At 33.1% G+C, this 12,042-nt stretch overlaps 1 protein-coding gene across 1 annotated transcript; it reads right to left on the bottom strand.

The window, feature by feature from the left end:
- Positions 1–417: 417 nt before the first annotated feature.
- Positions 418–2,181, bottom strand: LOC107625196 (uncharacterized). The gene is made up of 5 exons (XM_021115728.2): positions 2,106–2,181; positions 1,444–1,499; positions 1,285–1,323; positions 1,096–1,212; positions 418–474 (listed from the first exon to the last, which is right to left on the bottom strand). Exons 1-5 carry the CDS (start codon positions 2,179–2,181, stop codon positions 418–420), a joined length of 345 nt encoding a protein of 114 aa, XP_020971387.1.
- Positions 2,182–12,042: the final 9,861 nt, after the last annotated feature.

Raw genomic sequence — 12,042 nt, 5'->3', positions numbered from 1 at the left:
TTCAAAGATGCCTCATTTCGCTAAAGTTGTTTTAAAACAAAATAACATTAGTGAGTACATTGATTAGTTCTACAAGTTATATGCCTTGCATAAGTTCAACCAAAAGTTAAAAGTTCTAATATAGATTAGTCTTTCTATGAATCAAAATATTCTTGAGCCCTCAAGGTAGCATGTGGTCACCATTTCAGCACTCCTGTAGATAAGAAAAACCGAAACAAAAAATTAGAAACAAGATATAACACTAATTATAATTTTATCCATTCAGTTTTATCCAAAATGTTTAGAAAAATTTTGACAGATATGCTTTGATATTCTATGATATATTTAAGATATAATATGATACCTTCTTTATTTATAACAAACACCTTAAAGTGTATCATTACCTGGAAAGTAGGTTACATGAACTTTTCACAAACTTCAATCTGTAGATTCTGCTGTATGAGATTGTTGCTCCTCAAATAAACTCTGAATTTTCTACAGTGACCATAAATCACTAGTGCTTAGCCAAAAGAATATAACCAAAACATACAACTAAATATCTTGATTATAACTAAATCTGTCAATTCTGTTGTGACAGTCAAATCCGTTAGTCACAGGCTTTTCAATTCTGTTACTTAGATTCTGTTATCCGTAATAGATGTGTAACTATCAGCTCCAACACAACGATATTTGTACTATGTATTTTCCAACTTAATCATGATAACAGTATTCAGATAATGATTGATAACTGGTAATAAACGAGGCAAAATTAGTTAGCACAAAACCGGGAGCAATACAGTTTACACGAGTGTTTAGGGCCATCTCAGCAGCCAAGGCCTATGCAGCATATTACGAATAATTATAAGACTTAAAAACAAGAAGATATATGCAGTTTTGTTAGATGTTCAAGGAACACTTTGCAGGGCAAGTGAAGCTTGTCAAGAACAGAGTCTTTGGTTTGCAAAATAGGGTCAACAGAAGGATTTGCAGCTGCGTTTGACACAATCACATCTATATTTCCACACTTATGTAATGTTTAACAGCATATTCAACAGCATTCAAACAAATTTTAATAAAGGATAATGCATTCGATAAAAATGAATAGAAAAGGGTGACCTGTGCGGTTTTTTGAATCAAATCCTTTCTCTGTTGATTGTTGGAGACATGGCAAACAAGGGTCAAAACTTCAATTCCTTTAGCCCTAAGTTTCTCTGCAGCTTCTTCAACATTTTGCTGTAGAAACAAGGAAATTGAGTAATGAATATAATTAATTGGAGGCAAAGAGGAAGAGAAAGGGAAAAGGACCTGCTTGCGAGAAGAGATGACGACGGAAGCACTTATATCCTAGAAATGAGCAAAAATCTCAAGATAAGAGAAAACAATTCGAATAGGGGGATTTAGATAACAAAATTGAGGAACCTGATAAATAAAGTACACATTGGGCGTACCTATAACCATAACAACCTTTTTTATTCTGTTGTTTTGCTTGGCATAAATCTCCATGAAATGATTTAAATGTGCTGCAAACCAATGATGCAGTAAAACTTCCAATTAGGCACTGCATTTGTAAAGGACAATAATTCTTGTGAGTTTGACCAATCATGCAGCTAAACTTCTCCTTAACCATTTAGTTGAATAAGACAATATAAACTTCTCGTTAAGCAATATGGTTGAAAAGGACAATAGTTTTATTTTACTAATTACTTTCTTCACTTTACATCTAGATGGAAGTTATTGAATGTTTTATGGACTAGCAAATCTGGGTGCAAGTGCATGGGCTGTGCTACACGTACCCTTAAAATTAGCAGTTAGTATTCATTCAGATGACTGAAATGAAAACCCAGGTACTTATTTTAATTTTAATCAAATAATACTTGCGAAATAAATATTGATCCCTAAAGTAGAACACAAAAATCATGATGAACTTGAGAACAAACATGGCCTAATGTCAATGATATAAAACCTAACTTACACTAATGAATGCTTTATGACTTCTCATAAACTGTTAAACATGCTTAATTATTAAGTGCCATGAGATTAGCATTTGTATATAAACACAAAATTCAACTCTATAACATAGCTACAAACCAAATCCATTTTTGTAGAACTGACATCTGAGAACTTACCCAGGCTGAAGAAAATAGGGCAAAGAAGTATGACACCATATGGCTTAAATCCTCCACACAGTAGCATAGGTATCATGCATGCCCTAAACAACAACTCCTCGGTAAGGGGTGCCTGTTCAATGAATCATACATAAAAAATCCCAAATTGCATGAATGATATGAAAATGAACCACAAAAGACACATTACTTAAGCTGTACTCACAAATTATGAACTATTATTTGTTGCTGTACTTTCAACTTTCAGCTATGGCAAAGCCGGTTCCAGATGGCAAAGGCCATATGGAGCACTGGGGGGTTCAGCCAGCAGCGGCGGTGGCTCCCCGTCTTCCCTTCTGTTCGCGTTCCCTCACCCTCAGACCAGATCGGCGGCGACTGGGCTCATTAACAACGGCGGCAATGAAGGGAATCGGCGACGACGAAGACAGCTCGGACAGCGGCAGCGACGCGATGCTTCTCCCCGCGACGGCTTCCTCCTCGCGCGGTTCTGACAGCAGCTCGTGGACGGACCGAACGGCGGCGGCAGCAACAGCGCGGCCTTCTCCTCCTTCTCCTTCCTCGGCTCGAACCTCTCTCTTCTCTGCGCGACACGACGGCGTGGCGGCAGTGACGCCCGCCGGCACCGTCTTCACTCTCCCCTCCCCTTCTTCCTGTGAATCCCTCTCCTCTCTACCCTTTTTGTTTCTTAAGTTCGGTGCTGCTGTGTGTGTTTCAAGCTTGATGAGTTTGCTGAGGGCGTTTAGGTTTGGGGAAGGGCTGCGGCTGGGTGATGAGTGAGGGTGGATTAGGTTTTGAGTAAAAATAGGTCTAGGGATAATTTTGTAATTTCAAATAAAAGTGGAGATAATATAGTAATTAAGAATAAATTTTACCCCAATAATAATAATGTATAAAAATACTATTTGTTCATCAATTTTACAAATTACTTTTAATAAAATGTTCAAATCCAAAAATTAGAAATAATATAATTAATTTTTTTATTTTCCTATTAATATTTTAAATATTAATTATTTAGTCCAAATTATATAAAATTTTTATTATTTCATAATTACCAACTTTATAATTTAAATATAGAAAATAATTCAATAATTGTAAAATTGAATAATAAACCTAATTTATTTCAAATTCAATTAATCAAAACTTGCTCTAATTATCTTTAGTGAAATAATTTCTGAAATTAAGACTATAAATAACTATATGATTTGAGACTTGATCATAATAAGATTTTTCAAAAGTTCCGGGTCTTATAGATATGGTGGTGGTGATGGCGGCGGCAATGGAGGCAGCGACGGCTGCGAGCTTTAGGGTTGAAGCTAGCCTCTTGCACATAATTTTGTAGTGTAAAAAATCTTATTATTAATAAAAATTATATATTAATTATTTAGAAGAATATAAAATAATATTTATAATTTTTAAAAATTAATGAATACATATATTATATAAAAAATTTTAATTTTTGAAATAAAATAAAATTATTTTAAAAAAATATATACACAATTTTTTTTACTCTTAAAGTGTTTAACATTTTGAAAAAAAATGTTATAAAATATGCTTATATTTTGTGACAAATAATTAACTTGTTACAAACAATATTGAATTTTGTGACAAATTAATTTTTTGTTACAAAACAACTGAAGTTTTTGAAACAAAAAGTTATTTTGTTACAAAATAATTGGAGTTTTTGAAACAAAAGAAAAAATTGTTACAAAATATTTTGAATTTTTGCAACTTAATTTTTTTTTGTTACAAAATATTAGAATATTTTGTAACAAAACACTATATCGTTACAAAAACTAACATAATTTGTAACAAAATAAAACAGGTTGTTACAAAATATTATCATATTTTGTAACAACTTGTAATGTTGTTACAAAACATTATTCTTTTGTAACAATAAAAAATTATTATTACAAAATATTATTTTTTTGTAACAATTTTAAATTTGATACAAATTTTTTGTTACAAATGTTTCATTTTCTTGTAGTGAAACCGCCACAATTTCCTGGGTTAAAACGGCGATTTTTGGACAGGTTAAAACGGCGGTTCAAAACTGCCGTTATTTCCAAGGTTAAAATGGCGGTTCTTGGATAGGTTAAAACGGCGGTTTGAACCGCCATTATTACCCTGACAGAGTGACGTTTTGGTTGGTTAAAACAGCAGTTCAAATCGCCGTTATTTCCAGGGTTCAAATGGCGGTTTTTGGATAGGTTAAAACGGCGGTTTGAACCTCCATTATTACCCTGACAGAGTGGCATTTTGGTGGGTTAAAACGGCATTTTTGAACCGCCATTTTTACCTTGACAGTAGCATTTTGGTTGGTTAAAATGGCATTTTTAAACCGCCATTTTACCCTGACAGTGACATTTTTTATCATTTAAAAAAATAATTTTTACTGTTATTTTTATCGCATTAAATAAATAATTTTGTGATTAAAATTTCACAATAGCAAAAAATCATAATCCATAAATGAAATATTATATAACTCATAAACAAAATATTAATATAATATATAATTTTTTATTATTGAAAATCAAAATTTAATAACTCCTATACAAATCCTTATCTTACTAAACTTACCAAAATACAAGCATTGCAATAACACTAATCAGTCAAATCTACCATCCAGTTCCCTAAACTATGTTAATATCTAATAATATATTTAAACCATCTAATAAGTACTGTTTTTACTACTTAGAATATGAATATACAGGACAAGTAACTTAGCTAATTGATGATGAATAAGATTTGGAGGCCAAAAGTTTCCTCTTTTTGTAAGTAACTTTAAAACAAGCCTGCTTTAGTTTCTTGGTCTCTTGTGTGAGTTTCATCCTGAGAACTTGTTCCAACTTCATTATCCAAACTCATCTCTTACAACGATTTGTAGGAACCTCTCCTGTCAGGGAATTTCTATCAAGCCGGCTGTTATAAATTGAAATTATGGTGATAATTAATATAATGTTAAGGCCATATCATAAGGACTACAAAATGCCAATGCAACTTAAATTATCAATGTTAGGGTTACCAACTATTTACCTTGCCACAAAATGCTTGGTATTGTACATAGATTCAAGGGATTCATACTGTACATCCTGCAAGAGTAAACATCTACTGTTCAGAAATTGACAAAATGACTGATCACCAACATGTTTATATGAATTGCCAAGCAAATTTCAGTCAATGGACTTTCATAAATACTTAAATTGCTTTCAGGATATCCCATGTGATTAAACATTTAATTGATAACTACTTAATTTGTATTGCTTTCAGACCATCCCTTCTGATAACACATATAACTACTCCTTTTAATTGCTTTTAGTTTTATGGCATCCTATGCCAATGGATTTATGGCTTTAAGAGGCTCAGGAAAGGCATTTGTCAGATCCAAATAATTCAATCCTAGGTCCATTACAACAAAGAAAAACACGAAGTAATTTACTACCTATTTTATGTGCAAGATGCAATCTAAAATAAAACAAACTGACTTTAAGGGGAATTCCTCTGTCTTGTTCAACCAAACAAGGCCAAATATTATAATTATGTTAAGGAAAATTTATTTTTAAGGAGAATAAAAGGGGGATTTTATTCTAATCTAGTATGAATAACTTTTAAATATAAAAAGTTGTAGTGGATAAAGAGTAACATTATTTCAACTCTCAAAAATGAATAGATCAGCTGGATAAACAGAACTATAGTGGAAAGTGGAAACAGAAAACAAGAGAAGATAACTCATGAGTGCAAAAACAAAGAAAATAGAGTGAAGACAGCATAACACAATGCAAGAGACCCAAGCTAGAAAGTGTGATGAAAAAGAAACTGAAATGAACAAGGACAATGTTGATGTGATGACTAACCATCATTCGGATCTGATTATTGCAAGTTAATTACAATGAAAAATATTAATTAATAAATAAAAAATACTTAATGAAAATTCTGATGGTTTCCCCAAAATTGCACTTTGTATTGGCATTCCTACTCCACTTGTAAGAGAACCAGAATAGGCACATCTGTTCCATTTTGGAGGAGATATTATTACTTTTTTTTCTTTCATTCTTTTCTATACACATCAAGAAAAAAAAGGCACCATTCTAAATTATTAATTAAAATCAAGAAATAATTAGTCTTTTCATTAAATATTTTTACCATAATATCTAAATTAATAGATATCTGACCATAAAATAATCCTATATATATAATAACCAATATTTCATCAAAATATAATTTGCACACAACCTAATTAAAGGCACACACTTGAAAATCCATTAACCTCTATAAATGTTAAATCTTACTGCATTTGTCAAGTGCAGAAAAGGTATCACTAAATAATTAAATATGTGTACTTCTCCTATAGTACTGCTTCTACTTAATTAATTAACTTGCATGTAATTGTAATTTTACAAGAAAAAATTGTAATTCGGAATTAGACAAATTAAATTTAGCACTAATCTGATTATTGCAAGAACACCTATACTGGAAAATTATTTCTACTTTCTGAATCCTAACTCATATTAATACTATGCAGCTACTTGACTAACTAAACTAAAATTCTGTCAATCAATTGCCAACAATTTATAAAAGGCTTATCAATTGATCCTAACTGTTTAGTTTCACTTTTGGAATAGAAAACCAGAAACAATAACTATTTAGAGTACCTGAAAATGTGATCGAAATCCTCCACTGCAATGTTGGCTATGGTCGAGTACTTGCTATCAAGAACACCGGCCGAGTTAACGAGAATGTTAACTGCCGAGTCGAATTCGAGCAATTTTCTTAACAACAACAGTATATGAACACAAAAAATAATATTAGAAATTCAAAGCATCTGGAATTTTGAACACAAAAATCAATATTAGAAATCAATATATGACAACAACAGTAACAACCATTAAATCTTATTCTATCTCAATAAGCAACGACTTAAAGAAAAAGACTAAATAAAGAAAATCTCCAATAATAAACAGTAAATAAATGGAGAAGACAATAAAATGGAGTAAATAAAAATAACTGAACAAGAAAAACAGTTAATTGATAAAATAAAAAGATTCAATTGCAGATTTGATTAGAATATTCAATTACTTAAAGCTCCTTTATTTTTCTTCTAATTTTTAATTTATTGACCACATCGTATATCAATGGTTTCAAATTGTCTTAAGAAACTACTGTAAATTGCAATTACAAATGTCTACTTCAAACATATTAATGTCGTGCTTGCCTACACTTAATTGCTTATTAAAATTAACTAAGAAAATACAAAATCTAAGCAGATCACCATTACGCATGTTAAGTTTTTTTTTTTAAATAAAGTTCTATAATTTCCAGAAAAAGTTGATTTGATATTCCAAACATCATTATCGAATATGACAAATTATAATTATAGAAATATATCAAAACAAAGTTGCAGCTCACAAGATATAAGCACTTGAGGTAAGCAGAATATTTATCAAATCTGATTTTAAAAAATAGATAAATCATGCATCTGTAAGCAGATTGATTATTCTTAACACTAAAACAAGAGAGACAGATTCTTCTTTTTCATTTTTTTCTCCAAAATTTTTTTGGAAAGTTAAAGTGAAGATAAATTACATAAAAAGTGAAGATAAATTACATAAAAAGTGCATATAATTAGATAACTAATTCAACACCTGTATGAGTATCTGATTAATTTGTTTGTTAAAAATGATTACTGTGATAAAATGTTTCTGCAATATTTTAAGTAGTATCACTAGAATAATAAACAGAGCAGTGTATCCCAAAGGATTCAGAATTTTCTTCTCGACAGATAAACAGAGCGCAAATATAAACAATCTAAAATAATTTTAAGAAGATAACAACGCATAGAAAGTTAATCACACGAAAAATCTGAAACTTAATAAGTAATCGCAAATAAGGATGTAAGCTTTGTGAAACTAAGCTATGACAGATTTTTTCTAAGATCGGAGATCGGAGAAACACCTTAATAGAAGTAAGTAATAGAAGATCTGAGATCGGAGAGAGAGAGAGAGAGAGAGAGAGAGAGAGAGAGAGGAGGGGGTAAAGTCACGAAAGAAGATCTGAGATCGTCGACTGGTTGAACAGTATCACCCCCGCTCCAACGTCAATCCAATGCTTCAACGGAAGACCCGATCGTGGAGCTACAGAGAAACAAAAACCCCCAAAAATCAGCATCAAAAACAATTTTGAAACCCTAACCCAACCAAAAATGAAGAAATCGGTAATTTAATCACCAATGCGGGCATAGGTGCCTTCTGGAATTGAAATGCTGAGGTTAGTAGCCACCAGATCCTTGCCTCTCGCCGGAATCTTCGTGTCCACAGCACTAACAGAGAAAAGAAAATAAAACAACATTTCAGTTTCAGTTTCGGCTTCTCTAACAGAGTAATTGTATCAGTTTAACTTGAGAGGGAGAGGTACCTGGAGAGATCGTAACCGGCGGAGAGAGGAGAAGCCCTAGAGGGAAGAACGGCGTTGTCGGAGACGAAGGAGAGATAGAAGGGAGATGAGAGCGCCGTATATTGTTTCTTTGAATGAGCTAGGATTGTGTTTTTTTTTTTATTTTATATACGTTGAAAACGGCGGTTCAAGACCGCCGTAATCACCATAACCGGCAAAATAAACAAAGCCAATTACGGCAGCAACAAAAGTTGCCATAATATATGGATAGTATGGCGGCTTTTTAAACCCGCCTTAATATCAATGCCTTTTTAACCTCTTTTTTTGTAGTGCCTGCCACTGCTGGTAAGACCGCCGCCATTGGATAGATCATCCCTGTTCTCTGTTTTTGCCGCCATTGCCCTGCCGCCACTGCCCTGTCACTGCTGCTCCAACCGTCGATTTCTATCTTCTCTCTTCTAGTTACATTCCAAGTTAGTTAGTTGATTTTTGGTAATTAGTTAATCCTAATTTTATTTAGTAGGTTGATTGTTAGTAATTAGTTTAGGTAGATTAGTTGCTATTGTAGTTGATGTTAGGTGATTAGGTTAGGATAATTTCTAGTTAATCATGTATTTGTGTATATAGGTTACTAATTCTAGTTAATAATGTATTTGTATATGATTGTGGTTTGTAATATAACGTAAATATTTCAAATAAATTAACACAGTTTGATGTCTAAGTATCAATTATATGAACAGAAACAATAATGACTCTGAATTATGTTGTTAGACTTGGTTTTATTATATAATTAGAAGTTTGAGAATATATAATAATAACGTATCTTAGCTTCTGCTTGCATTGATCTGTTGTAGTAATTTCAAATATTTTCGTGTTCTATATATTTAAATAAAATTGTCTTCAAACATATGTTTTCAATAATAATGATGTTATTCCTTAGCATATATAAATCGTTTAATAATTATTTAACTAGTATTTTATTATTCATTTTAAATAATAAAGAAAACTAAGGAATATAATAGTGATGAATAATAGATATTGTTGGAAATGTTCCCTTAGCATATGCTAATTGATATTGCTACTAGTTTGTGTTGATTGATATTGCTACTGATTTATGCTGATTGATATTTGCTGGTTGCTATTGCTTTCTTAGAATGGATTGCTAGTTAAGATGTTTTGAAAAATTGTTTCAAATTTTAGAATGTTCTGAGAGTTATAATGCTTTGTTAGAATGCTACGAAAGTTAGAATACTTTGAAAAGAAAATAAGATAGAATAAAGTTAGAATACTCTAGTCTAATTTAATTATTTTGAAACGACAACACTATGTAATTTCTTGTTTTTTATTCACAAAACTAAACCATTATTCGAATTATTTGTTATTTGTTCAGTTTCTTCTTATGTTTTTATTTATTTGCGTTTGTTATGTTATTAATATTTTATTAATATATTGAACTATTAATATATTGAACTATATAAACATGACGATGGGCAACAGAGGTAGGTCGACTAGGACACGTGGTCGTGGTAGAGGGCAAGCTTCTACCGAATCCCCCAAGGCTGCCCAGTTACTGCCCTCTATCCCAACCACCCCATCGACCCTTGTGATGTCACAGGGGGTTCGTCGGACCAGCAATTTATTATGGTCCCAAATCCTAATCGAGTGCCTCTTTTAGCTACACCCCCTAAGACCCCGTCAACAGAGTCTGCGGTGGGTGATACCTCCAATGCCCCCGAGCAAGATATGCCTCCACCACCGCCCATCATCTGACTGAAGATTTGGCCAGATGGGATGCAGTCGTGAGTTCAACTTTTTAATATTAAGTTTGTTTAGCTTAAGTTTGATTATGTCAACCTTGTTTATCTTAATTTTGTCTGCTCAATGTGTTTCGGAATGTTTAGTTTTTTCTCTAACAGGTTTGCACCGAACCCATTGTGTGCACACAGGCGATTACAAAGGTTATTAAGTCAATGTATGACCAAGCATAGCCGACCGACACACAGATCCCAGCTGATGTGAGAGAGAGGTGGTTTCAGAAGTGGGCGGTAAGAATCCAATTTTGCTTGAATTCCTTAATTGTATATAAACTATATTTCATTTCACCTAACTAATCTTGGTGAATCACTTTGTACAGTAGAAGTTCATATGGGATGCAGAACGTGACGTCATCATCAGGAAGACTTTGACCACCGCGTCGCTAAGTGGTTTCAGCAGATGATGCGTGACGTTCATCAGAGTAAAGACCACTTGACAAACTAGATTCGTCCGAACATCCTGCATGAGTTGGAGGCTTACTTCAGAGATAACGATACGTTCAAGCACCACCGCCTGACGAACGTCGCTAGCAAGGCTTCGTCCAGGTCGTCCAGGTATACGGGTGGGTTGGCAACCTTCATAAAGACGAATATCAGACTAGTACGAATGTTGGTTTAATATTGTTTTAGTAGTTACTTGAATTGGTTTTAGTGGATTTAGATGGTTAGTATAAGTTAGAATAGGTTAGATTAGGCTCTGAGATTGCTAGAAAATAATGTTGGATTATTAAACTGTTTGCTAAGTTCTACTGCTGAAATTGTTTGGAAAATGCTTGACTGGGAAACTAATGGTTGATAATTGGTTTGGAGGGAACCCTTTAAGGGTGGCTAATTCGAATTTTAGGGGAGACTCTGTCGAAATTTTTATAAGATTTTTCAGTAAAATCGAAAAAATTAAAATGATGTTTTTGACTTTCGAATTAAGATTTCTTGCTTCATATGTACTTGTCTGTCATTATTTAATTTGTTTGTTTAATTTATTTCATTGTTTGGTTGATATATATTAATTTGTATTCTAAGTCATTGGATCGGGAGGTGACACTAGCGGAGACCTTCAAGTATACTCATACTTTGAAGGCAAACAAGGAGAGATTTGCTGACGAGCGGTTAGCGGCCCATTATGTTAGTTTAAATTTCAACTTTATTTGGTTTAAAGTCAATTATTGAACTATTATCCTAATCATAACTCTCGTGTGTGATGCAGGAAGAGTATCAACAGAGGTTGGAGGCTGCGACCCAATAATCTCAGCCACTTGGTGGAGCCAACGAAGCCTGCTCTGATACCTCCATCGTGGATCCCGATAGGATTTGGCGCGAGACGGCCTCCGAACCTCACAAGAATCACCGCTTTGGGTTAGGCTCTTTCTTTGCTATAGGAAAAAGACTCCTATCCTGACTTTTAACTATGATAAAATTTTAAAGAGACAATATTCCATGTATTGGGCAACTTTGTACCATCAAGATTTTCTAGATGATATGCTCCATTGCTGAGTACTTCGCTTATTATGAAAGGTCCTTCCCATTTGGCAGCCAACTTTCCATGAGAAGAAAATCGTCTTGCTATATCGGCTTTACGCAGTACTAAGTCTCCATTGGTGAGAGTTCGGGGATGAACGTTCTTATTATATCGTCGAGCTATTTGATGTTGCATTGCTCAATATTTTAGTGTTACTTATTGTTTGACTTCTTCTATTAAATCGAGTTCTCTTAGCCTTGCATCCGAACTTGGATTTTCTTGT

Source organism: Arachis ipaensis, chromosome B2 (genome assembly GCF_059453495.1).
Source record: "Arachis ipaensis isolate K30076 ecotype BB chromosome B2, ASM5945349v1, whole genome shotgun sequence".
NCBI lineage: Eukaryota > Viridiplantae > Streptophyta > Magnoliopsida > Fabales > Fabaceae > Arachis > Arachis ipaensis.
The sequence above is the reverse complement of the archived record's forward strand: the minus strand, read 5'-3'. Positions and strand labels throughout refer to the sequence as shown.